The sequence below is a fragment of the Oncorhynchus mykiss genome, chromosome 1 (assembly GCF_057628025.1).
Source record: "Oncorhynchus mykiss isolate SJ-2025 chromosome 1, ASM5762802v1, whole genome shotgun sequence".
NCBI lineage: Eukaryota > Metazoa > Chordata > Actinopteri > Salmoniformes > Salmonidae > Oncorhynchus > Oncorhynchus mykiss.
This window is the reverse complement of record NC_143022.1, coordinates 23736872-23762828: the sequence shown is the minus strand read 5'-3', so window position 1 is coordinate 23762828 and position 25957 is coordinate 23736872. Positions and strand designations below refer to the sequence as shown.

Genomic DNA, 25957 nt, shown 5'->3' with positions numbered 1-25957 from the left:
GGCTAATGTTGCTCAACATTTCTCTGGCTAGCTAACGGATAATTCGATCCAGCTAGCAAGATACTTAATTAACAATGCCAGTTGTTTTTACACTTCATCACCTTCTCACCAACCTCTTCGTTATCGTTCAGGGGCCTGTAGCTGGCAAACTAACGGCTTTCCGCTGTCTTTCCAGAGTGCACGCTAATACTGTAACTAGCAAATTGCCTGTCTCTTATCTCTTCGTGCTGCATTCTGTTTATGTGAACGATTGGCTGAGCCTTGGGAACAGCCAGTATTGCTCCAAACGCGCATCACTCGTTCGCTTACAGCCAGTAGTGATTCAAAGCCTCTTCCCCAAAAACTTTTCTCATCGGATCTACACGAATCATATAGGTCACCGAATTATTTGATTAAAAACGGCACATTTAGCCGAAAGGTGACTAGTTTGCATCCCTGCAGTCCAGCTCCAAAACGTAAGAAATCACTTTTCACTCAGTGTTAACTCCTCCCACATAATCGAATCCCTTCCTTGTTTTTTCACGCGTTCCACCCTCCTCTATCTGCGGAAAATGGGAGTATCTCGACGCGGCAATGTTTTTTTTACCGCAAAGGAGTGGACAGTATGCAGTGTACAGTACCAAATCACAAGACTGAACTCGCTAGAAGTAGGTCTAATTGGCGTAATTCATAGCCAATAGAGCGCCACCAGTATGTTTGATTGACAGGTAGATACTTCAGTTGTGGTGGGGGAAGGGGTCGTTGAAGTTGATGGAACCGCCATCTTGAAAAGTGCTCTCTGATGGTCTACCTTTTCGCGCCTGTCAGAATCACTTGTAAACATAATTTTTTTTTCTTAGGATTTGAATGTTCCTCGCTTTTAACACTTTAGGCTAATGGATCAATAAGCTACATGCCGGGGACTCGCCATATACCGCTGTTTATCGGTACGTACTTGCTTGCTATTCCATGCAGTTCTGAGGAGACACGAACAGCACTGGACCAGCTAACTCGCTAACCGGAGCAACACTAACTTTAGCATTTTCTCGTTAGCTCCCGGTAACGTTGCTACACCGATGTATTTCACTTGTTGTATCTTGTAGTCAATAGTTAAGGTAAGTTATTGTTATTATGTGGGACTGAAAGTCGACTGGGGTCGATTGAAATACACAATATTGTTAGCTAACGTTAGCCGTATTTTAGTGTTCGACACCGTTTGGTTTGGCCTGTGCTCTGGTTAGGGTACTTCCGAAAATGCTAACGTTTGCTAACCAGAGTTAGCTAGCTAGTTTGCATGTTATCCATCAGTGTTTATACCTCTTTCCTCTTTACAGATGTTGGTATGTTTTAGCTAACTAAAGTAGATACCATAGTTGGAGCGTCAAGTCTTCCAAAATAACAACCTTGTTGACATCTATGTTAGCTAGCTAACCAATATCCGGCTAGGTGGGTAACATTAATGTTTGTTGGCTAGTTAGCGTTTGCTTTTCGGGTAAATATGCTTTGAAGTAGTTAACTACTAACTAGTTACCTAGCTTGGAGATACCGGGAAAACACTTTTGTATTTTGCTAACTTGTTGTTTTGTTCTCAAACTCCAGTTAGCCAACTTGGCTAGTTAGCTATCAATTAGCGGTCTATTGATGTTTTGTATGTAGCTAGCTAAGTCGTCTTTGAATTGTTTTAAGATTCTCCAAGTCACGCGAAGTATTGCATTTAGCTAGTTCAGTTTCTGATCCCAATAGTTAACGTTACATAACCAGCTAGCTAGTTCCAGCTTGTCCTGATATATCTCTATATTAGTTAAGTTACCTAGCTTGATAGCAGACTCGTAAAAGTAGTGTACAGTACGAACACTGAACAGCAATTAGCCCCACTTGTTAGGGAAAACAGCAATGTAACGTATATGTAGCCCTTTGCTCTGGGCAATGTATTATACTTGGCAAACAAAAGTAAGCCTATAGCAAAACACATTACCTAGGTTGGATGACACGTTCTAGTTTAGTTTACATGGAACAGTAGCTACAGGTTGTACACCTGATAATGTGTCCATCATTGGGCGTTACAGAAAAGCCCCATACAATCCGCCACCATAGATTTTTTAACTAACCTGTTCATAGCAATAGTTTATTCCTTCTAGATTCTGTGTGGGGGGGAGCAGGTGTTGGAACTGGTTCAGGGAACAGACCCTGGAAAAGGAAAAAATATATATATTCAAGGAACAGAACTGGGAACGAAAGTGACCTATATTGTTCTGGAACAGAACTGTTATTTTAAAACCATGGGAACACAAACAAATTAAACAAAATGCTTACACAAAGCACTCTCCCCTGTCAATCATTAACTTCTTCCAGTGTCTGGCTGCCAATTGAAAGTCTTTAGCTGTGTTTGCGGCTTGTAGGCTACCTGCCACTCCCCCCGAAGGAGGGGCAGGTAGCTGATGTTAACTGATGTTATTCAGATAATGGGAAGAGGTTTTTAATTAGACAATGTATTAACTTTTTGAATGCTAGCTAGGGATACTATAGTTATCACATTTCACATTGGCCTCGTTAACCACAAAAAGGTAAGACGTGGTTTTATCTCTGGTGCCGCTCTGCACACACAAGCTTGTTAGATAGCTAGCTCTGGTACAACATTAAGACAACTGAAGTTCAAAGACATTCAAAGTTCCTCCGTAGAAGCCGCTCCTCCGTTGGTAGAATTCTGTGGGCTTTATTCAGTGTGTCATCACAAGATGCCCAGTGCTTCAAGCTCAGCCTCATTCATCCTCTCACTCTCTCCCCACTTGCAAAATTTCAGTTGCATCTCGCACCCTACACTTACTTGGCTGTCCATCATCCATGTAAACAACTCACTGAGCTATAGCTTGCCTGCTCCATAGCAAGCTGCTCTATCTGCACTGCATGATTGGTGAAGTAATTTAATTTCAAATCAAATTGTATTTGTCACATGCAACCTTATAGTGAAATGCTTACGTACAATCCCATAACCAACAATGCCGTTTTCAGAAAATATTTATACAATAAACTAGTGAGGAAAAAGGTTACACAATGGGGCTATAAATAGGGGGTACCGAGTCTGTGTAGGGGTATAGCTAAATGTAAAAACAATATGATTTTTAAAAAATAATGTTTTTTTAAAAAGAACAGAAACATATAAACCGGTACTTGTTTTTGGTTCGAACTGGTTCGGAACTTTTATTTTGCTGGTTGGAACAGTGGAACGAAGAAAATTTAAAATGGTTCTGTTCAGAACAAACTATTGCAAATACTTTGCCCCCCCCCCCCCCAGAAATTCTTGGAAAGGTCATTTTTCACATGCAATTGTAGACAGACATTTCAAAGATACTTCCTTAGTTCTCGTTTCATTGGAGAAAAAAAAAGTATTTCTAAGGACAGGTAGTTGAAAAATCTATGATGGATGTTTGTATGGGGCATTCCTGTAACGCTCAGTAATGGACACCAACCATCTTTGTACACCAATCTGGTTTATTGGACATATTGCATGTTTTTGTTTTCACCCACTGGGGATTGGCTATCCAGTATTCTTTGAGTGTCCTGTCTTTTTCAACTGGGACTGATGGGGTTATGCCTTAAATATGCACCATGCAGAAATCTCTCTGCCATTTCCTGGTTGCTAAAATTCTAATAGTTTGTAGAGAATCATTGTACCATCTAAACCCCTGTGAAATATAGTTTTCATATTCAGCTGTTTGAAGTTGGTGTACAAAACCCAAAAGTAAAAGATGCAAAAATGAAACTTCAGCATAGAAATAGTACACATATCTTTAATTCCCGTTGAAAGCAAGTCTAAGAGGTGGTAGATCTGTTAGAACTCACATTTCTATGTGAATTTGTTGTGGTCCCCCACAAAGTTACACATTGTAGCTTTAAATTATGGAAATTGGAATTAAGTGCTCTCATAAGCCTTCTCAGTAGCTGCTGTTTTCCAAGGAGAGCAAACACTTTTGCTATACCAGAGGGCTACTACAAAGCAGGATCAATAAGTTAGCCAGCTAACTGTTAACTTGATAAATAATCTGGTTCATCAATAGTGCTACACAGGATTTTTTTTGGGGTGGGGGGAGGGGGTTGCATTGTAACAATATATCTGGCGATAATAGTAGAATTATAGTGTTTCACAGTATTACTTACCTGCCAGTGTTGTGATATTCACCTATTGATTTCTCCTGCCGGCATGGCATCTGTCAAAATACTAAAGCTGGTTTGACTAGCTGTTTTATCTAGTGGGAATCGCTATCATTTCCTGGTTGCTAAAATTCTATGCTGTTCGCTCAATTTCAGTTTGAGAAAATAAGCACTGACTAGTGTAGGGAATCATTGTACCATCTAAATCGCTGTGAAATATATTTTAATTTACCAAAAACAGCTGGTTTTACAGCTGTTTGAAGCTGGTGGACCAAAACCGAAAGTAAAAGGCTCAAGTGTGAGTTCAGCCTTTTACTTTTGGTCTATCAACTAGATAGTACAATGAATATCACAGCCAACCACAACACTGGCAGGTAAGTAATACTGTGCAACACTATTTTTGTTCAGTATAAGTTGAACTTTAAGGTGCTAGACAGGAATTTAAAAAAGGTTTACATTGTAACTTTAGAAAATGTCCAGAATATATATCTGGCGCTAATAGTGGAAAGAAATGCAATCATTTTACAGAGTTACAGTTCATATGAGGAAATCAATCAATTTAAATAAATGCATTTGGCCCTAAACAATGGATTTCCCATGATCAGGAAAACAGATCTGCATATGTTGGTCACATACCGAGGGGGAAAAAAAGAAAACATGCGCCTCAGGATGTCACTTGTCACTTTATTGTTGTGTATTGAAATTGCCATCGATAAAATGCAATTGTGTTCGTTGTCCGTAGCTTATGTCTGCCAGTACCGTAACACCACCGCCACCATGGGGCACTCCGCTCGCCCACACAACGCCATACATGGGTTTGCGGTTGGAAGGCCGGTTGGATGTATTGCAGAATTCTCCAAAATGACGTTGGAGGAGGCTTATGGTAGAGAAAGTTACATTAAGTTCTCTGGCAACAGTTCCTGCAGTCAGCGTGCCAATTCCACGCTCCCTCAAAACATGAGGCATCTGTGGCATTGTGTTGTGACAAAACTGCACATTTTATTGTCCCCAGCACAATGTGCACATGCGTAATGATCGTGCTGTTTAGTCAGCTTCTTGCTATGCCACACCTGTCAGGTGGATGGATTATCTTGGCAAAGTAGAAATGCTCACTAACAGGGATGTAAAATGTAAGAATTTTGTGTGTATGGAACATTTCTGGAATCTGTTATTTCAGCTCATGGAACATGTTACCAACACTTCACATATTTTATATTTTTGTTCAATGTAGATGTCTGTTTTTGGTTGAGGCAATTGCACCATGCCTAGTTTAAGTTTATTTTTCTCAAATTTAGAAAGTTATTTCAGAATATTTAGGAAACTTAGCCAGCTAACTCATTTATCCTTCTTTGTAATATACCCCTCTGGCAATGGTTAGAATTAAGGATGCACAATATATCGGTGAACAATTTTTTGGAATCGGCCGACATTAGCTAAAAATGCCAACATTGGTATTGGGCCGGTGTCTAGTTTAACATCGATGTCAAAGCTGACGTGCATACCTATAGTGGGGAGAACAAGTATTTGATACACTGCCGATTTTGCAGGTTTTACTACTTACAAAGCATGTAGAGGCCAATTTTTTTTTATCATAGGTACACTTCAACTGTGAGAGATGGAATCTAAAACAAAAATCCAGAAAATCACATTGTATGATTTTTAAGTAATTAATTTGCATTTTATTGCATGACATAAGTATTTGATCACCAACCAACCAGTAAGAATTCTGGCTCTCGCAGACCTGTTAGTTTTCCTTTAAGAATCCCTCCTGTTCTCCTCATTACCTGTATTAACTGCACCTGTTTGAACTCATTACCTGTATAAAAGACACCTGTCCACAGACTCCAACCTCTCCACAATGGCCAAGACCAGAGAGCTGTGTAAGGACATCAGGGGTAAAATTGTAGACTGCACAAGGCTGGGATGGGCTACAGGACAATAGGCAAGCAGCTTGGTGAGAAGGCAACAACTGTTGGCGCAATTCTTAGAAAATGGAAGAAGTTCAAGATGACAGTCAATCTCTCTCGGTCTGGGGCTCCATGCAAGATCTCACCTCATGGGGCATCAATGATCACGAGGAAGGTGAGGGATCAGCCCAGAACTACACGGCAGGACCTGGTCAATGACTTGAAGAGAGCTGGGACCACAGTCTCAAAGAAAACTATTAGTAACACACTACGCCGTCATGGATTAAAATCCTGCAGCGCACGCAAGGTCCCCCTGCTCAAGCCAGCGCATGTCCCGGCCCGTCTGAAGTTTGCCAATGACCATCTGGATGATCCAGAGGAGGAATGGGAGATGGTCATGTGGTCTGATGAGACAAAAATAGAGCTTTATGGTCTAAACTCCACTCGCCGTGTTTGGAGGAAGAAGAAGGATTAGTACAACCCCAAGAACACCATCCCAACCGTGAAGCATGGAGGTGGAAACATCATTCTTTGGGGATGCTTTTCTGCAAAGGGGACAGGACGACTGCACCGTAATTGAGGGGAGGATGTATGGTGCCATGTATTGCGAGATCTTGGCCAACAACCTCCTTCCCTCAGTAAGAGCATTGAAGATGGGTTGTGGTTGGGTCTTCCAGCATGACAACGACCCGAAACACACAACCAGGGCAACTAAGGAGTGGCTCAGTAAGAAGCATCTCAAGGTCCTGGAGTGGCCTAGCCAGTCTCCAGACCTGAACCCAATAGAAAATCTTTGGAGAGAGCTGAAAGTCCGTATTGCCCAGCGACAGCCCCGAAACCTGAAGGATCTGGAGAAGGTCTGTATGGAGGAGTGTACAGGGAATGTATGATCTCTGTAATTGCAAACAAAGGTTTCTGTACCAAATATTAAGTTCTGCTTTTCTGATGTATCAAATTCTTATGTCATGCAATAAAATGCAAATTAATTACTTAAAAATCATACAATGTGATTTTCTGGATTTTTGTTTTCGATTCCGTCTCTCACAGTTGAAGTGTACCTATGATTTAAAAAAATTACAGACCTTTACATGCTTTGTAAGTAGGAATAACTGCAAAATCGGCAGTGTATCAAATTCTTGTTCTCCCCACTGTATATGACGTAATGACATACTATGGAACGCCATTTTGGGACTTTGCGTGTCAAAAAAGATACCCGTCAATTATTGACGGGTTAAATAAGCTTTGGCTTATTTTGAGGGCTAACGGCGTATTCCACTATTGTGGCTAATCCTTATTGTGGCTAGCTTCACATAGATGGGTCCAACCACCATTAATCATATAAGAACTGTCTTAAAAATTATAGTTATTTTAGATGATGAAACCTAGCTATATACTGAAACAGATTGACGTTTTGCTACGGTTGAAGTCAAAGTTTACATGCACCTTATCATTTAAATACATTTAAACTCAGTTTTCACAATTCCTGACATTTAATCCCAGTAAAAATTCCCTGTCTTAGGTCAGTTAGGATCACCACTTTATTTTAAGAATGTGAAATGTCAGAATAATAGTAGAGATTTATTTCAGCTTTTATTTCTTTTATCACATTCCCAGTGGACCAGAACTCTACATACATTCAATTAGTATTTGGTAGCGTTGCCTTTCGATTGTTTAACTTGGGTAAAATGTTTCGGGTAGCCTTCCACAAGCTTCCCACAATAAATTGGGTGAATTTTGGCCCATTACTCCTGACAGAGCTGGTGTAACGGAGTCAGGTTTGTAGGCCTCCTTGCTCTCACGCGCTTTTTCAGTTCTGCCCACAAATTTTCTATGGGATTTAGGTCAGGGCTTTGTGATGGCTACTCCAATACCTTGACTTTGTTGTCCTTAAGCCATTTTGACAGAACTTTGGAAGTATGCTTGGGGTCATTGTCCATTTGGAAGGCCCATTTGCGAACAAGCTTTAACTTCTTGACTGATGTCTTGATGTTTCTTCAATATATCCACATTTTCCTACCTCATGATGCCATCTATTTTGTGAAGTGCACCAGTCCCTCCTGCAGCAAAGAACCCCCAAAACATGATGCTGCCACCCCTGTGCTTCACGGTTGGGATGGTGTTCTTTGGCTTGCAAGCCTCCCCCTTTTCCCTCCAAACATAACTATGGTCATTATGGCCAAGCAGTTCTATTTTTGTTTCATCAGACCAGAGGACATTTCTCCAAAATGTACGATCTTTGTCCCCATGTGCATTTGCAAACCGCAGTCTGGCTTTTTTATGGTGGTTTTGGAACAGTGGTTTCTTCCTTTCTGAATGGTATTTCAGGTTCTGTCGATATAGGACTCGTTTTACTGTGGAAACTTTTGTACCCGTTTCCTCCATCGTCTTCACAACATCCTTTGCTGTTGTTCTGGGATTGATTTGCACTTTTCGCACCAAAGCACGTTCATCTCTAGGAGACAGAACGCGTCTCCTTCCTGAGCAGTATGCCGGCTGCGTGGTCCCATAGTGTTTATACTTGCGTATTATTGTTTGTACAGGTGAACGTGGTACCTTCAGGCATTTGGAAATTGCTCCCAAGGATGAACCAGCCTTGTGGAGGTCTACAATTTTCCAGGTCTTAGATGATTTCTTTTGATTTTCCCGTGATGTCAGGAAAAGAGGCACTGAGTTAGAAGATAGGCCTTGAAATACATCCACAGGTACACCTCCAATTGACTCAAATTATGTCAATTAGCCTATCAGAAACTTCTAAAGCCATGACACAATTTTCTGGAATTTTCCATGCTGTTTAAAGGCAGTCAATATAAACTTCTGACCCACTGGAATTGTGATAGTGAAATAATCTCTCTGTAAACAATTGTTGGAAAAATGACTTGTCATGCACAAAGTAGATGTCCTACCCGACTTGCCAAAACTATAGTTTAACAAGAAATTTGTGGAGTGGTTAAAAACCCAGTTTTAATGACTACAATGTAAGTGTATGTAAACTTCTGACTTCAACTGTATGTTTTGGGGGAAGAACACTGCATCCGTGAGCTAGCTAGCATTTTTTAATGACCAGCACTGTAGGTGCATGAGACAACTTTACCAGCATCATAGTGTACGTATCGATGACATATGAAATACGAGTGATAGTCTAATCGATGTGTAATAACTGTGTACATTTATGAACACGTTAAATTATAATGTGCAGTCATATTCAGGTCCTGATTGGTCAACAAGCTTATTTGACATTTCAAATAGTGTTATTTGACATTTTTTGACATGCAAAGACTCAAACGGCATCCATTATAAATCCTGGTTCAAAATTAAATGACTGAACAATGAAACGGCACAGCAAGTAAGTGAAAGAAATCGGTTTTGATTGTTTTACTGGTTATGGGGACATATGTAAATGCCAACTTTTTGGTGTGTGTGTAACCTTTTATTTAACTAGGCAAGTCAGTTAAGAACAAACTCTTATTTACAATGACGGCCAAACCCGGACGACGCTGAGCCAATTGTGCGCCACCCTATGGAACTCCCAATCCCGGTCGGATGTGATATAGCCTGGATTCGAACCAGGGACTGCAGTGACGCCTCTTGCACTAAGATGCAGAGCCTTAGACTGCTGTGTCCGTGTGTGTTCATTATTTAACTCTTATTTAACTCTAACTTGCTTAAAAGACTGCAAAAATGTTAAATATCGGTATCAGGGTTTTTTTGCATGGAAAATATTGGATATTGGTATCGGCCAAAAATGTCATCGTTGCATCACTATTTAGAATAGATGGAAACTAATGGCTGACAGTGCCTATTGCTGTTTGTGGCACGGGACTTTGTTCAGTCTTCGGTTGTGTTCCTGGTTGATCATAAAATCAGTGTTTTAAACATTATTTGGTTGGCTATGGTAGACAGAATTAATGCCAGACAACCAATGTTATCCATGTCATTCATTTTGACCTCTGTGTACTGGTGTTTTGAAAATCACATTGTTTTGTATTTCATAGAGCAATGATTTGAGTTGCACACTTTCATCAAAGCATGCATGTGCCTGGACAGGGGCCAATGTCAATTCTCCCCCAGCCCCCGCTTAGTCTATGAATAAACTTTTTCCTCTCAGCCATTGATGAATCTGAGGTGCTGGTTTAGCATAAGCCAAGATGGCTGCTATGTAACCTTTAACCCTATTTCTCACAGGCTTCCCCACAAGAAAATACTTAGGTTTTTTTTGTACTGAGGGCCAGGTGTACACAGAGGAAAATCTGTTTATTTTGAGTCATATGCCTATTGTGTGCATTGAACATATTTCACTGCATGGTTCCTACAGCGAGTTCTTGACACAGTGTTATGTTGCCTCTTAAAGGGGAAATAAGCAGTTGCTATATCAGTTTTTTTACTTCTAAATTTGATTTTTGTACCCATTTATTCTTGAAGAATGTAACTTAAATGCTTCATGGGATTAATTCAACTGTTGTACCCCATCAGCACCCAACATATAAGCTTTTTTTAACTCCCATGTTTGTAATCAAAGTAAACAAACACTATATAGCCTCAACATGGTTAAAACTATGATTTTGGTATCATAATGGTCAGTCCATACATCCAAAGCTCTCTGAATTTGACTGTTACGTTTTTCATGCCCCATCCCTCTGTCCTTTACCGAAACAGTGGAGGAGAGTTTGCTTTGTTTCCGCTCAAACTACCGTTTGGTGTAGTATTCAGTAGTCCGCTGTTAACAGTCAAAGGTTTTTGCATGTCAAGATAAGATATTGGACTGATGATGCAAAATGCATCATGATGATGATGATGATGTGACACTTTGCTTCTTAAAAATCCTATAATTTGACTGCTGATAATCGCATGCAAAACATTTTTGAACTATCAACTAATTGGGGGGTGGGGGTACCAATAGGTGTTTGAGTGGTATTTTCCTTTAAAATGTGACAGTGATTTGACCAAGTTCTGTGCAAGCAATGACGTTGCCAGTATGTTTGCATGAGGAGAGATTTGCTGAGTAGAGCTTCTCTTAATGCTTTTAAGTTTAAACAAAAAGTGCATACACCTTCTGTTTTGGGCAAAGTTGTTGGGATGATGACAAGGAAGTGCAGTCTTTTCCTACCATGATGGAAAAGACATGGTTTACCGGCCCAAATACTTTCCTAGGGCTTTGTTTGTCTTATGACCTAGGCTAAATATTTGTTTTCAGCAGTTTATCATATTGCTTATTTTAGAAATGAATGTTAATTCAGTTAATTACATATCTTAAATTGCTACTTGTTTCAGTAGCACTTAATATTTAACATAATAAATCTCACATAGTAAATACCAAAAGTTGTTTCCAGTGCAGGGAGTAATATGCTCTGATGGCTAAATTCGGTTCTTTCTTTCAGGTGTGCGTTGATCTGTTGAGGCCGAGGTGGTCATTCTGCTGTATGTGTCCTGTGTCCAAAGGTCTCTCGTCACTGCTGTCTGTGAAGCCTGTAATGGGCCAGAACTCCCAAAGAGCACAAGCATTATTTTATTTTTAACCTCTGGACGGACTCTACCCCAGTCAGGTACGTTTGTGAAGCTATCAGTTTGACCACCTACTTTCCATTTGACTACCTCCTCTCAACCTGCGCCGTGTACTTTTAGTCACTGAGTGTTTTCCCATTTGCCTTATGACCATTTTACTTCCTTGCAGAAGCATCATGTTTTGGAAGTTTGATCTACACACAACGTCTCACATTGACACCCTCCTGGAGAAGGAGGATGTGACTCTGACTGAGGTGATGGACGAGGAGGATGTTCTGCAGGAGTGCAAGGCCCAGAACCACAAACTGGTGGACTTCCTGGTGCGGCCTCAGTGCATGGTGGACCTGGTCACCTACATCACACAGGAGCCAAGTGATGATGTAGAGGAGAAGATCAAGTACAAGTGAGTGAGATTCATACACACGGTTTTGAGAATGATTCTGAATTTCTTTCAGCTTCCCTTGCGTTCATGTGTTTACGTCATAAGGGAATACCCTTACAACCCCAAGGGGGCAAGCATGACTTGCTAGGCTGTCATTAATACAGGAACTTTGTGTTTTGTGTAGTTGGCCAGCTGTACTCGGTAAATCACCAAATGATGTATTTGCGCTATTTGCAGGTACCCCAACATATCGTGTGAACTCCTTACCTCGGACGTTGGACAGATCAATGACAGACTGGGAGAAGATGAAAGTTTGCTGATGAAACTTTATGGATTTTTGCAAAGGGACTCTCCACTCAACCCTTTACTGGCCAGCTTCTTCAGCAAGGTCCTTAGCATCCTCATCGGCAGGAAACCAGAACAGGTGAGATCAGTACAGACCGCTAGTCATAATCAGTGTGATTTTGAAGAGTTTGACATGCTGCCGTGTCTTGTTAAAGCTTGAGAAGAAGAGTGTCTTCTAAACAAACTATCTCTTGTAGATTGTGGAGTTTCTGCGGAAGAGGGAAGACTTTGTGGACTTAATGATTAAACACATAGGGACCTCCGCCATCATGGACTTGCTGCTCAGAATGCTGACCTGCATTGAACCACAGCAGCTCAGACAAGATGTCTTAAATGTGAGTGTTGGAGTTTTCTTAGTTTTGAAGTTTCTGTCCATTTTCTTAATGATTAATCATCATCAACCTGTAACTTATTCATCCACAGTGGCTGAATGAGGAGAAGGTGATCCAGAGGCTTGTTGATATGGTCCAACCTTCTCAGGATGAGGATGTAAGTTGCATTTCATTAACCATTTGTGTGGAGTACTGTTTCTTCAGACAGTGTTTTTACAAGTCTCTCTCTCTCCTCACGCAGAGGCACTCCAACGCATCCCAGTCTCTGTGTGAAATAATCCGCCTCAGCAGAGATCAGATGTTCCAAGTGCAGGGCTGCTCTGAGCCTGATCCCTTACTGGCCACACTGGAAAAGTAAATCAACAACCTCTGCTTGATTCTTTCAGCGAAGAAAACTTGTTGCTATCATGATATTCAAAGTATGACTTTATTGTCCTGGCAAAAGCATGATATTTTATCCCCCTCCCATTTCTCAGACAAGAGACTGTGGAGCAGTTGCTATCCAACATCTTTGACAAAGAGAAAAATGACTCTGCCATAGTCAGTGTAATTCAGATTCTCCTGACACTCTTTGAGACACGAAGACCAGCGTAAGTTCACAATGTCCTGTTTTGGGTTTGATGTTGGTTTGGTTGTGTGGTATAGTGTTTTAAGATACTATTAGTGATGAGTTGTTAGACTTGTCTGATATGCTGCTCTTTTGTTCAAGTCCTGGTTATTTCTGCATGTTAATGAATGTTGCATTTTACCTAATGATACCCATAGCAGGTGGTAACTGTAACAAAAGGCTTGCAAGTTTAAGAGATTACATGTTACCTCAAACACATTGCGGGTGATAACTGTAAAGTCTATAATACCCCTGGAGACCCAGTTACTATAGAAACAAGGTGGCTTTATTCATGTCGGGAATCTAACGAGAAGTGTCTGCCGGTTTGACAACGCACCTCCTTATTGCATTTCCGTTTTTGTGTGTTACACTTGCATTCAGTAGTGTCTATGAATCACATTATTATTATTATTATTATTATGATGGAATAAATGTATGAAATTGTGTATTTTTGAAATGCACATAGTTCTGACCTTGTCTATTAATGTGTTTTATGTGGACCCCAGGAAGAGTAGCTGTGGCTTTGGGGATCCTAATAAAATACTAAATACTTTTTGTCATGTACAGGTTCGAAGGCCATTTGGAGATCTGTCCCCCTGGTATGAGCCACCCATCCTTCTCAGTCAATCAGAGCATTCTGGAGGCTGTCAGGCCCAGGCTCAAAGACTTCCATCAACTGCTGCTGGAACCCCCAAAGGTAATACTTTACATACCTATAGTGTTACACACACAGTAAAAAGTGCACACATTTCTTAGATTAGTAAGCTCATTAGAGTAGGTTGTCCTCCTTGCTATCCACTTGAGTGAAATATAACTACCACAATATTTTCAATAAACTTATACTACATTTCTGTTTTTTGTGATCCTTCTATCTCAAACTTTTTAACTTTGAGTCATTTATCTTCAGTCGGTGGTCCTTCTTCTAATTGACTCTACATGTGCACTCCAATGGTGGTTTTATTTGCATTACCAAGTTAAATGAATATAGACTGAACGAGACCCTGATTGTTCCTTTCATCCCCACATTTGCAGAAGAATATAATGAAAACCACATGGGGCATGCTGGACCCCCCAGTGGGCAACACCCGGTTGAGTGTGGTCCGTCTTGTGGCCAGCCTCCTGCAGACCAACACTCATATTATCAACATGGAGCTGATCAACCTCAACACTCTTGGAGTCATACTTGTCAGTTGCCTGTCTTTTTGTGTTTTTTACTTGTTTTGGCGTACTAGTTTTTCCTACCAAAACCAGCACCATGATCTAGACTTAATGCTGTGCACAGGGTTTTCACTTTCTTTTGACACTGGTTCCCTTACTACCCCATCTCATAACCAAGGTCAACAGGAATGATGAGCATTTCAACAACTAGATTTGGGATGTGTAATTAATGGCTGTCTTTCTCTCTCCATTTATTCTCAGGACATGTACTTCAACTATATATGGAATAACTTCCTACATATACAAGTTGAAATCTGCACTGCGATGATCCTAGCAATGCCCCCAGCCCAAAGTGAAAACCCCGAAATCAACAGAGATCAGGACCAAGAGCCTGTCAGAGAAAGCCACCTCATCAAACACGTGAGGCTTTATCACCCTTTATATCGATGGCATTCATGTCAGACAAGTCAATTAACTGCTTTTTGCTCTGTGTTTTAGCTGTTTCAGAAGTGCCAGTTTATCCAGAGAATTCTTGATGCATGGAGCTCCAATGAGAAGGAGCAGTAAGTACTGTTGTCTTTTTTCTCATTCCACTATGAATTTTAGACCATAATGCTATTGTTACTAGACCACTGGACTTTGCATATTTTTCTAACTCTCTTATGAGCTGTTTGGTTTTTACCCTTAACAAGGCTGAATGTAGTGTAAGAAATGTCACCATAATGTTCATATAGGCTTCAATACGCGTGTTTTTCCTGTTTCAGGGGTGAGGGTGGACGTAGACGGGGCTACATGGGGCACTTGACCAGAATAGCCAACTCAATAGTGCACAACAGCGACAAGGGCCCCAATGGTGCGAAGATACAGCAGCTCATCTCAGGTGAGTGTGCTTTGAGGTGTCATGTCCCATCAGAAATTTGAAGTTGGAGCTCCTAAAATGAATTACTGTATTGAGGTGGAATAGACTAATCTTGTGTTATTTATATGTGTGACTCATAAAATGGCGCTGGAGAAGGTTGACGTTTTTACGTGCCCCCAATCGATTGTTTTTTGTTCGTTTATTTGCAACTTATTTTTTCACAGATTTTGCACATAATGTTTCCGCTACCGTCTCTTATGACCGAAAATAACTTCTGGACATCGGGACTGCGATTACTCACCACGGACTGACAGAATCCTTTTTTTCCTTTAACGAGTCTGACAAGCCCGACGCGAACAATATACCGCTTTCTCGGAAGCAGGCCCAGATCCCTGTGATTTACGTGAAGAGGAGGCGGAGGAAAAGTGGCCAGAGTACGGGCTGCCTTCTGAGAATTCGTAGGCGATCAAATAAACCCCCACTTTTTATTTTTTATTTCACCTTTATTTAACCAGGTAGGCTAGTTGAACAAGTTCTCATTTGCAACTGCGACCTGGCCAAGATAAAGCATAGCAGTGTGAACAGACAACACAAAGTTACATATGGAGTAAGTAAACAATTAACAAGTCAATAACACAGTAGCCTTCGGTTATGCTAGCAAATGTGCAATCTTTGGACAATAAAATAAATTACCTACGCGAAAGATTAATCTACCAACGGGACATTCAAAACTGTAATATATTATGCTTCACGGAGACGTGGCTGAAAGACGACACTATCAACATACAGCTGGCTGGTTATACGCTGCACTGGCAGGATAGAACCATGGTGTCTGGTGGCAGCTATGTATTTTTGTAAATAACAGCTGGTGCACGATATCTGAGGAAGTCTCGAGCTATTGCATGCCTGAGGTAGAGTATGTCATGATGAGCTTTAGACCAAACTATCTACCTAGAGTTTTCATCTGTATTTTTAGTAGCTGTTTACATACTGCCACAGTCAGAGACTGGCACTAAGACAGCATTGAATGAGCTGTATTCCACCATTAGCAAACAAGAAAACGCTCACCCAGAGGCGGCGCTCCTAGAAGCCGGGGACTTTAATGCAGGGAAACTTAAATCCGTTTTACCAATTTTCTATCAGCATGTTAAATGTGCAACCAGAGGAAAAACAAACTCTGGACCACCTTTACTCTACACACAGAGACGCATACAAAGCTCTCCCTCCATTTGGCAAATCTGACCATAATTCTATCCTTCTGATTCCTGCTTACAGGGTAGCCTAGTGGTTAGAGCGTTGGACTAGTAACCGAGCTGACAAGGTACAAATCTGTCGTTCTGCCCCTGAACAGGCAGTTAACCCACTGTTCCTAGGCCGTCATTGAAAATAAGAATTTGTTCTTAACTGACTTGCCTAGTAAAATAAAGGTACAATTAAAATAAATAAAAAAGCAGGAAGTACCAGTGACTAGATCAATAAAAAAGTGGTCAGATGAAGCGGATGCTAAGCTACAGGACTCTTTTGCTAGCACAGACTGGAATATGTTCCGGGATTCCTCCGTTGGCATTAAGGCGTACACCATCAGTCACTTGCTTCATCAATAAGTGCATCGATGACGCTGTCCCCACATTGACCGTGCGTACATACCCAACCAGAAGCCATGGATTACAGGCAACATCCGCACTGAGCTAAAGGCTAGAGCTGCTGCTTTCAAGGAGTGGGACTCTAACCCACAAGCTTCTAAGAAATCCTGCTATGCCTTCCAATGAACCATCAAACAGGCAAAACGTCAATACAGGACAAAGATTGAGTTGTACTACACCGGCTCTCACGCTCATCGGATGTGGCAGGTATTGCAAACCAATACAGACTACAAAGGAAAGCACAGCTGAGAGCTGCCCAGTGACACAAGCCTTCCAGACGAGCTAAACTACTTCTATGCTCGCTTCGAGGCAAGTAACACTAAAACATGCATGAGAGCATCAGCTGTTCCGGGAGACTGTGATCATGCTCTCCGCAGCCGATGTGATGACCTTTAAACAGGTCAACAGGGCCAGCAGGGCCAGACGGATTACCAGGACGTATTCTGCGAGCATGCGCTGACCAACTGGCAAGTGTCTTTAATGACATTTTCAACCTCTCCCTCTCCGAGTCTGTAATACCAACATGTTTTAAGCAGACCACCATAGTGCCTGTGCCAAGAACACTAAGGTAACCTGCCTAAATAACTACCCACCCGTAGCACTCACGTCTGTAGCCATGAAGTGCTTTGAAAGGCTGGTCATGGCTCACGTCAACACCATTATCCCAGAAACCCTAGACCCACTCCAATTTGCATATCACCCCAACAGATCCACAGATGATGCTGTCGCTATTGCACTCCACACTGTACTTTCACACCTGGACAAAAGGAACACTTATGTGAGAATGCTATTCATTGACTACAGCTCAGTGTTCAACACCACAGTGCCCTCAAAGCTCATCAATAAGCGAAGGACCCTGGGACTAAACACTTCCCTCTGCAACTAGGTCCTGGGCTTCCTGACGGGCCACCCCCAGGTGGTAAGGGTAGGTAACAACACATCCTCAACACGGGCCCCTTGGGTATGTGGTCAGTTCCCTCCTGTCCTTCCCGTTCACTCATGACTGCACAACTCCAACACCATCATTAATTAAGTATGCAGATGACACAACAGTGGTAGGCCTGAAAAATGTCAAGACAGCCTATAGGGAGGAGGTCCTAACCTGGCTGTGTGGTGCCAGGACAACAACCTCTCCCTCAACGTGATTAAGATAAAGGAGATTATTGTGGACTACAGGAAAAAGAGGACCAAGCACGCCCCCATTCTCATCGACTCTGCTGCAGTGGAAGCAGATTGAGAGCTTCCAAGTTCCTTGGTGTCCACTTCACCAACAAACTAACATTGTCCAAGCACACCAAGACAGCCGTGAAGAGGGCATGACAAAACGTTTTCCCCCTCAGGAAACTGAAAAGATTTGTCATGGGTCCTCAGATCCTCAAAAGGTTCCACAGCTGCGCCATCGAGAGCACCCCCTCTCCACCTCTTACACGGCTGCTACGCTGTGCTGCTACTCTGTTATCATCTATGCATAGTCACTTTAATAACTCTACCTACGTGTACATATTACCTTAACTAACCGGTGCCCCCCCTGTGTGTTGTCTTGCTATTGTTTTACTGCTGCTCTTTAATTACATGTTACTTTTATTTCTTATGTTATTTTTTAACTGCATTGTTAGTTAGGGGCTCGATAGTAAGCATTTCACTCTAAGGTCTACTGTTGTATTCGGTGCCTGTGACTAATAACATTTGTTTTGCTTTGTGTTTCAGAGCTCACAGAGGATGACAAAGAGAGATGGGAGGCCTTCACTTCTGGTCAGCTAGCTGACACAAACAAGAGAAACACTGTAGACCTAGTAAGTCTGATCCAGACACCTGTTACTCGATGCCAAAATGTTTGCAAATTATTTACACTGGAAGTTGAGGTGCCAGTAGTGCCAAAGCTGTTTGAAGAAGGTCTAATGGTTGTCCTCTTAGTAATAAGGTTGTTTGCATTGTGCCCTAGGTGAACACACACCATATTCACTCATCCAGTGATGATGAGGTAGACTTCAAGGACAGCGGATTCCACCAGGATTCCTCTCTACAACAGGTAAGTCTGTAACTGGATAAGACTGTAGACGCACTGCTAAATCTGCATATTTATAGTGTTTGTAATTGTTGATAACATTATTATACTGGACTTGTCTCGTAGTAGTACTGATATATGATTTAAAAACTAACATTAAACATGTAAGTATGCATGTGCTCTTAATCTTAACTATTAACCAATAGCTACAGTACTAGCCAATTGTTTTGAATTGTAGAACTTGAAGACTTTTGTAAGTGCCAAGACTATATCATTATCGTTGGTCCTGGGTTTGCCAGGCCTTTTCTGATTATCAGATGCAACAAATGACGTCCAATTTTATTGAGCAGTTTGGCTTCAATGACGAAGAGTTTGCCGATCAGGATGATGTCGTGGAGTGAGTACTGATCCTGCATGATGTTTTGTTCATAACCTACTATTACATTGGTTGTGGTTTTTTAATGAGGGTTTGGGGAGACTAGAACTCTAATATATTATCTGTTTAACGTAGCAAAGGTGTGCAAACCAGTTTCTTTCTCTGCACAAGGTTTAGGTCACATGTTTGTAATTTAACATCTACATATGACAATAAATGCCACTGTTTGGATAGTGATATCTCTAGTGTGGAGAAATAAAGCTGTATCTAAATTGGATGCCAGTGTGAATTCGGCAACACACGAGTCAAATTTCTTTATGATTCCATATAACTAGCTGTTATTATACAGGCCTACCATTAAATTGGATACATGACTGTAAAGTTCAAAATACTTGTCACTGTCAATAGACTGGTGGTTTGCTTGGACCAGAGTCTAGAACAGTAACTTTGTAATTGGAAAATTCAGTTTAGTTTGGAGTAAGTAGCACACTTCTGCCCTCTATGCCACTTCTGTCTGGATCTGGTTGTTATGTGGGGAATCTGCTAGTGTTTGGGTTCCTGTGGAGAATGGCTGATGGGGTTTCTGCAAAAGCTGTTTTTAATGTGAGTTAGTGTGCCATCATTGTCCTTCTACCTGTTACTGGGCCTCTGTCGGGAGGAGTCCTGAAGCCATGTTGTGAAGTCATTGTCTCACTAATATAACTAAACTAAACTCTTTTCTTTAACATTTCAGTATTCCCTTTGATAGAATATCAGACATCAATTTTTCCTTGAATACAAATGAAAGTGTAAGTATTTTAATGTAATGTATTATACAATTATATAGAAATGGTTGTCCTTTCCAACTGTGCTCTAGGCTAGATGTAGTAAAAATAAAACTGCTACACTAACTCCCAAAACATTGAAGTTCACCATTTTTATAATGCTGTACATAGTATTAGCCAATGCTGATGTTTGAAATTCCTTTACGTATGAATATGAAAAAGGTGCACATACTTATTTTCTTTGTTTTTTCTCCATGTACAGTAAATGAAGTGGAAGCATGTCTTTTTGTGCATCTTGTGCTTTACCCTGGTACTGGTGTTGTCTTCCAGGCAAATATAGCTCTGTTTGAGGCCTGCTGTAAGGAGAAGATCCAGCAGTTTGAAGATGCAGGCTCTGATGAGGAGGACATCTGGGATGAGAAAGATATCACTTTCGCACCTGAAGCTCAGAGATGTCCTCGGTACGGCAGCGCCTTTTGGCCATAAGTAAATTAAATATCTGAAATGACTAACGGCTTACCTTCTGAGGCCTATTCAAGGCACCTGCTGATTATTTTAAAGACTTCTGTCCATTTTGTGACTTGAACCATTAGGAGCTCTGGCAGTACAGATAGTGAGGAGAGCACAGACTCTGAGGAGGAGGATGTGAAACGTGATCCCTTTGAGCCTAACAACGCCAGCTCTGATGACAGAATGGAGGTGGACACGGGTGAGGGTGAGTGATTGTCCCGGACTGACACGGTTGGGTTGGTGGTTAGGTAGGTCTGTCTGGTGTGATCTCCTCAAGAAAATGCTGCATGATTTGTCTTGGCTGGCTTTTTTGTGACGGTTGCCCTGTCGTTTCAGGGCCTGTGTGGACAGCTAACTTTGACGACATACCCATGGACACTGGGAGTTCTACGTCGATCAGAGCACCTGGCCCAGCCACCACTACTGCCACAGCATCCCCTTCCTCCCCTGCAGTCCTACCAGAATCTGCTGGATGGAGCTCCCCCAATGCTTCCCCTGACACAGCCACGGGCTGGGCAGACTTCTCTAGCAACTTCTCACCAGTCAAGTAAGGGTTCATTCCACCAGCCTCGGTCCCAAGACTTTATGTGGCACGATTGCCGCACACGTTTCCATATTGTTATCCTCCCATGTACATGCTATATAGAAATATGTGGACACCCCTTCAAATTAGTGGATTTGGCTATTTCAGCCACACCCGTTGCTGGCAGGTGTAAAAAACCAAGCACACAGTCATGCAATCTCCATATACAAACATTGGCAGTAGAATGGCCTTACTGAAGAGCTCCGTGACTTTCAACATGTCACTGTCATAGGATGCCACCTTTTCAACGAGTCAGTTTATCAAATGTCTGCCTTGCTTGAGCTACCCCGGTCCACTGTAAGTGCTGTTATTGTGAAGTGGAAACGTCTAGGAGCAACAAAGGCTCAGCTGCAAAGTGTTAGGCCACACAAGCTCACAGAACGAGACCACTGAGTGCTGAAGCGCTTAAAAATAGTCCGTCCCCGGTTGCAACACTCACTAACGCTACAGCATACAATGACATTCTAGACGATTCTGTGCTTCCAACTTTGTGGCAATAGTTTAGGGAAGGCCTTTTCCTGCTTCAGCATGATAATGCCCCACTGCACAAAGCGAGGTCCATACAGAAATGGTTTGTTGTGATCGGTGTGGAAGAATTTGACTGGCCTGCACAGAGCCCTGAATTCAACCCCATCAAACACCTTTGGGATGAATTGGAACGCCAACTGCGAGCCAGGCCTAATAGCATGAAATCAGTGCCTGGCCTTGCTAATGCTCTTGTGGCTGAATGGAAGCAAGTCCCTGCAACAATGTTCCAACATCTAGTGGAAAGCCTTCCAGAAGAGTGGAGTCTGTTATAGCAGCAAAGGGGGGGACCAACTCCATATTAATGAGCATAATTTTTGGAAAGAGATGTTCGACAAGCAGGTGTCCACATACTTTTGGATGGTGGTGACTGGTGTTCAGTTTATTCCCTTTCCATGCATTCTATATTTGATTTTGGCTATTTTAGGAGGACAAATTAAAGACCTTTTACTTTTGATCTTCCAGCCCCAAAGATCCTTTGAGGAACAATTCCCCAGTAGCGATGGAGACCTGCATAGGGACAGGAGACCCCTTGGGTGTCAACGCACCACTGCAGCCTGAAGGTGAGCTTTGCCACAGTGCCATACAGGAATAAGCATTTTACTTCTTACTCATTGATCACTGTAATGATGCTATCCCTGTGTGATGTCCCAGTTTCTGACCAGTGGCCAGGGGACGAGGCAGCCCAGCCAGCCAGCTCCCCTGGAAGGAAAGCCGGAGGCTCGGACGCGGAGGAGACTATCACCACTGAGACGGTCACCAATGGATCCATGAAGGAGACAGTTAGCCTTACTGTAGATGCCAAAACTGAAACGGCTGTTTTCAAGAGGTACGGCTTCTGATAACACACCATACCCCTTTCCCCCTGTCACCAATCCTTCCCTTACAACACAGCCATTCACCTCACAGTGCATGTGGAATTGACCTCTGTGCCTTGCCAAGTTTTCTCCCTACACTGGGTGATTTCCAGCCAGGCAAGGCAGGGACACTCCAGTTGACTTGTATAAATATCGATGTACCATTTACGTATCACCAAATCTTCCCAACCTACATTGCTGTCCTTTTGTTGTTTGAGAAACTGTCCTTCACTTTAACTGCAACACTTACAACATGAGCTTCCTCTTTCTCTCTGGTGTGCGTGTGGCTTCAGAGTGTTGAAATCTTATCGGTATGTACAGCCAATCGGGGGGGAAAAGTCTGCTGTGTCTTGTTTTCATGTCAGCCACTGAGTTTTAGTTTTATTTATTTTTAAATTATTAATTATTTTGCCATCTCCATATGCATGTCTATCTCCGATGTAATGATTTGGTCGTTGCTCGTCCTCAATGATGTCATGAAATGGCCATCGGCACTCAGGATTAGCCATTCCCAGGCTTTCTGAATTGGCCATTTTCTCTTTGTGGTGTGGATTGGCGAAAGCGGTCTTCATTATGTATCCACCCTTCCCTGTGCTGGTATCTCATTGGCTTCAGTTCGCAGCACATGGCATTGAGGTGGCTGGAATAAACTGGAGAGATGAGTCTTAGACTAGCAGTAGAGTAAGCCTGTTATCATGCAAAACTCGGCTCTACTTGAAATTAGCTTCATTTTTTAAATTGCATGTAAAAATCAAAGACCTTCAAAATGCTATCTAGGTAGTTGTTTTTAGTGAATACACTTAACTGTGCCAGGTTATTATGAATTGGTTCTAAATTGACTTGCCTGGTTAAATTAAATAGCTTACCTTACAACTTCCTCTTCAATGATTATGTAACTTTGGCTGTAGAACCCAAATACATAATGTCCTGGTGCGTATTAGTTTTGCATAGTAATCGCGGTGGTTTAATGACAAAAAGCAAGACTGATGGCTGACATGAGTTTGATCCATTCAGTGAGTTTCTAAAATGGTCATAATCACCCCATGCTCTGCTCCTCAAAGCAAGCTCACCCTTAAAGAGGTAAACTCCTGTAAGTGGATGGTCAGAGAATTTGCTGCTGCTTTCCATTTAGTGTACATTATGATCCCTGCATCCATTTTTAACCGCCAACCACATTTCAACACTTTTTTTCTTTACCCCATCGCTTTGTGGTCTTTCTGTCCCATTCTGCATGCGTCCGTCTTTTCTGGCCATTGTCTTAACGGGGGGGTCTGTATATTTAGAAATGGCAAGAGCTCTGTAAATTTGTTCCTTTCCTCTGCAGTGAGGATGAGAAGTCTACCTCAGAGGACACATCTGCGAAGTACACTGTGGGGGAGAGTAGAACACCAGAGAAGGGTGTGTCTGCATCAGTCCAGCCTGCCAGCAACTGTTTGAAACCAAGGTCTGGCTCCATGACCATACAGTGAACTCATACCTTCAGTGGAACGGTCTAGCACTAGTGAGCTGTTTTCAGACATGCTGTTGTACCTGTTCTAATTGTCCACCAGCAGCTCATGAGCTCCTCTAATTTCCTCCCTTTCAGCAGTGCAAAACATTCAGATACAGAAAAATCTAAAGTCTCCAGTGATGCTGTTAATGGTCCTCTAGAAGAAGGAACAGCAATGGACAAAGCCAAGTAAGTGGCAGCTAGAATCAAAGGTTGTGCTGCGGATTTCCACAGTCTGGCATGTCTTATAACTAGTGTAGTCATCCAGAATGTTACATTGTAGCCTCTCTTTCTGCACCCCTACAGAACACAGCAGAGTGTGACCTCACCAGAGGCAGCTGTGAACGGCCCGGTGTGATATGTGGTTCCTGCCAGCCTGTTCCTGCAACTCACAGCTCTCTGCCTGGATCACCAGTAGAGGGCAGTGCAAGCCCAGTCAGAGCTGCTGCTGCACTAACTTCAACAGATCAGGACCAGCAATATTCATAATAGGCTATTACAGACAGTTGTACAGAAAGTTGGAACTGAATGAAGAGCGAAATGTAATGGATACAGATTTTTTTTTTTTTGCATTCGTTTATATACTATTGTTCTTATGAGGTTCTGTCCATCTTGCCACTCAGTTAAATAGTCATGTTGATATAGTTAAAATGATTGTATGAATAAAATATTTTATAAAAAAAAATGTATACAGTAACAGAAGATTAATAACTGAAATATACCAATTGGAACACTTAGTGTGACCAAAAGCTGTTTTTGATAGGGTTTCCTCCTGCACAAAATCAAAAAATTAAATTTCCTACTAAATACAATAGCTGCCATGAAATGTTAATTGGAAACCAATGTTGGTCTATTTGTCAGTACGCGTGTTAGTAGGGATTCAGAATGATTTTTAAATATTCAAAGTTTATTTTGCCACAGGTATTATTTTGTAAATGTTTCTTGTATCCTTTCAACATGAGCAAGATTTGAAAACCTTTGGTATAGTTTTTAACTTAATTTATTATTAAGGTAGATGATACTAAGAGCCATACACATGGGGTGTATGTATTCCGCAGATTCTGTTGCAAAACATTTTTTTTTAAATTAAGCATTTCTTAACGGAACGGGGAGGGACCTACCTGAATTTGTCCAATAGAAACTCATTTTAATCTGTTTTGGTTCTTAACTAAACAGATTGCGTAATGAATACACCCATGTTCTCTCCCCCTTGACAACATTAAACTGTACAAACCCCAAGATGAATAACTGTAGAAGATGGTTTCCAGTTGCATGTAGCTAGTGAGTGTTAACACTGTCTGAAGGCTCGTGGTAAATGGGTCCCATTTTAAAACTTTTCCCGTATCACTCAAGTCAACCTTTCTACCTGCAAAATGATGGGGATGTAATGCATATTCTTGGTATTGCTTCAATCATGCATCAACCATTGATTCTTTTTTTTTAATAAAAAGGTATCTGTGCCAGCAATGGGAAAGGGGTAAACTATTTATATAAGCACTTTTCTACCCTATTTTCCCCAGATATTACATTTCACCTTGTATTGTGTTAATCTCTAGGTTCAGAAGAAAAACACCCACCACTCCTCTGAGCTGCACGTCTCAGATTGGGAGCACTGTCCAATCCCAGAAATTCTGAGACGATAACTTCACTTTAAAGGCACAATTAAGAGTGGTTTGCTGTACCCTGTACCTATACCAAATTGAGTAAAAAATAAAATGTTAACACTTAATCTAACTGAATGAAGAGGTCAAAACAATAGAAAGACCTATACATAACAATTATCAATTGAGTTATATTGCAACTTTTCTGAGGATGTTGACCATTAGGTTGTCATGCGATTGTTGTACTGACAAAGTTTTCAGCAGGTGGCACTATTTCCCAGTGACGGCCTGGTTTTCCAAAAGCATTTTAAGGTTAAATTCATCGTTAACAACTTCGTAGGAGCATCATTAAAAGCCATCGCTACTAAAGTTGCACTTGAAAACGGA

General features: G+C 41.6%; 1 protein-coding gene across 48 annotated transcripts; it reads left to right on the top strand.

Annotated features, from left to right (window-relative positions):
• Positions 1-513: 513 nt before the first annotated feature.
• On the top strand, positions 514-25443 carry LOC110509312 (serine/threonine-protein phosphatase 6 regulatory subunit 3). Of its 48 annotated transcripts, none has more exons than XM_090210169.1 (26): positions 514-926; positions 11411-11575; positions 11704-11937; positions 12154-12340; positions 12459-12596; positions 12685-12750; positions 12835-12947; positions 13070-13183; positions 13768-13897; positions 14233-14385; positions 14620-14778; positions 14857-14921; positions 15123-15238; positions 18568-18653; positions 18803-18889; positions 19216-19262; positions 19975-20029; positions 20336-20466; positions 20599-20714; positions 20867-21062; positions 22089-22186; positions 22278-22452; positions 22774-22791; positions 23805-23924; positions 24066-24158; positions 24276-25443. In XM_090210169.1, exons 3-26 carry the CDS (start codon positions 11711-11713, stop codon positions 24325-24327), a joined length of 2742 nt encoding a protein of 913 aa, XP_090066295.1. In that variant the 5' UTR covers positions 514-926; positions 11411-11575; positions 11704-11710; the 3' UTR covers positions 24328-25443. The 48 variants fall into 48 exon arrangements, with proteins under 48 accessions (XP_090066295.1, XP_090065967.1, XP_021446127.2 ...); XM_090209841.1 differs by having other exon boundaries at positions 20599-20720; XM_021590452.3 differs by having other exon boundaries at positions 20599-20720; positions 20852-21062.
• The last annotated feature ends 514 nt before the right edge of the window (positions 25444-25957 follow it).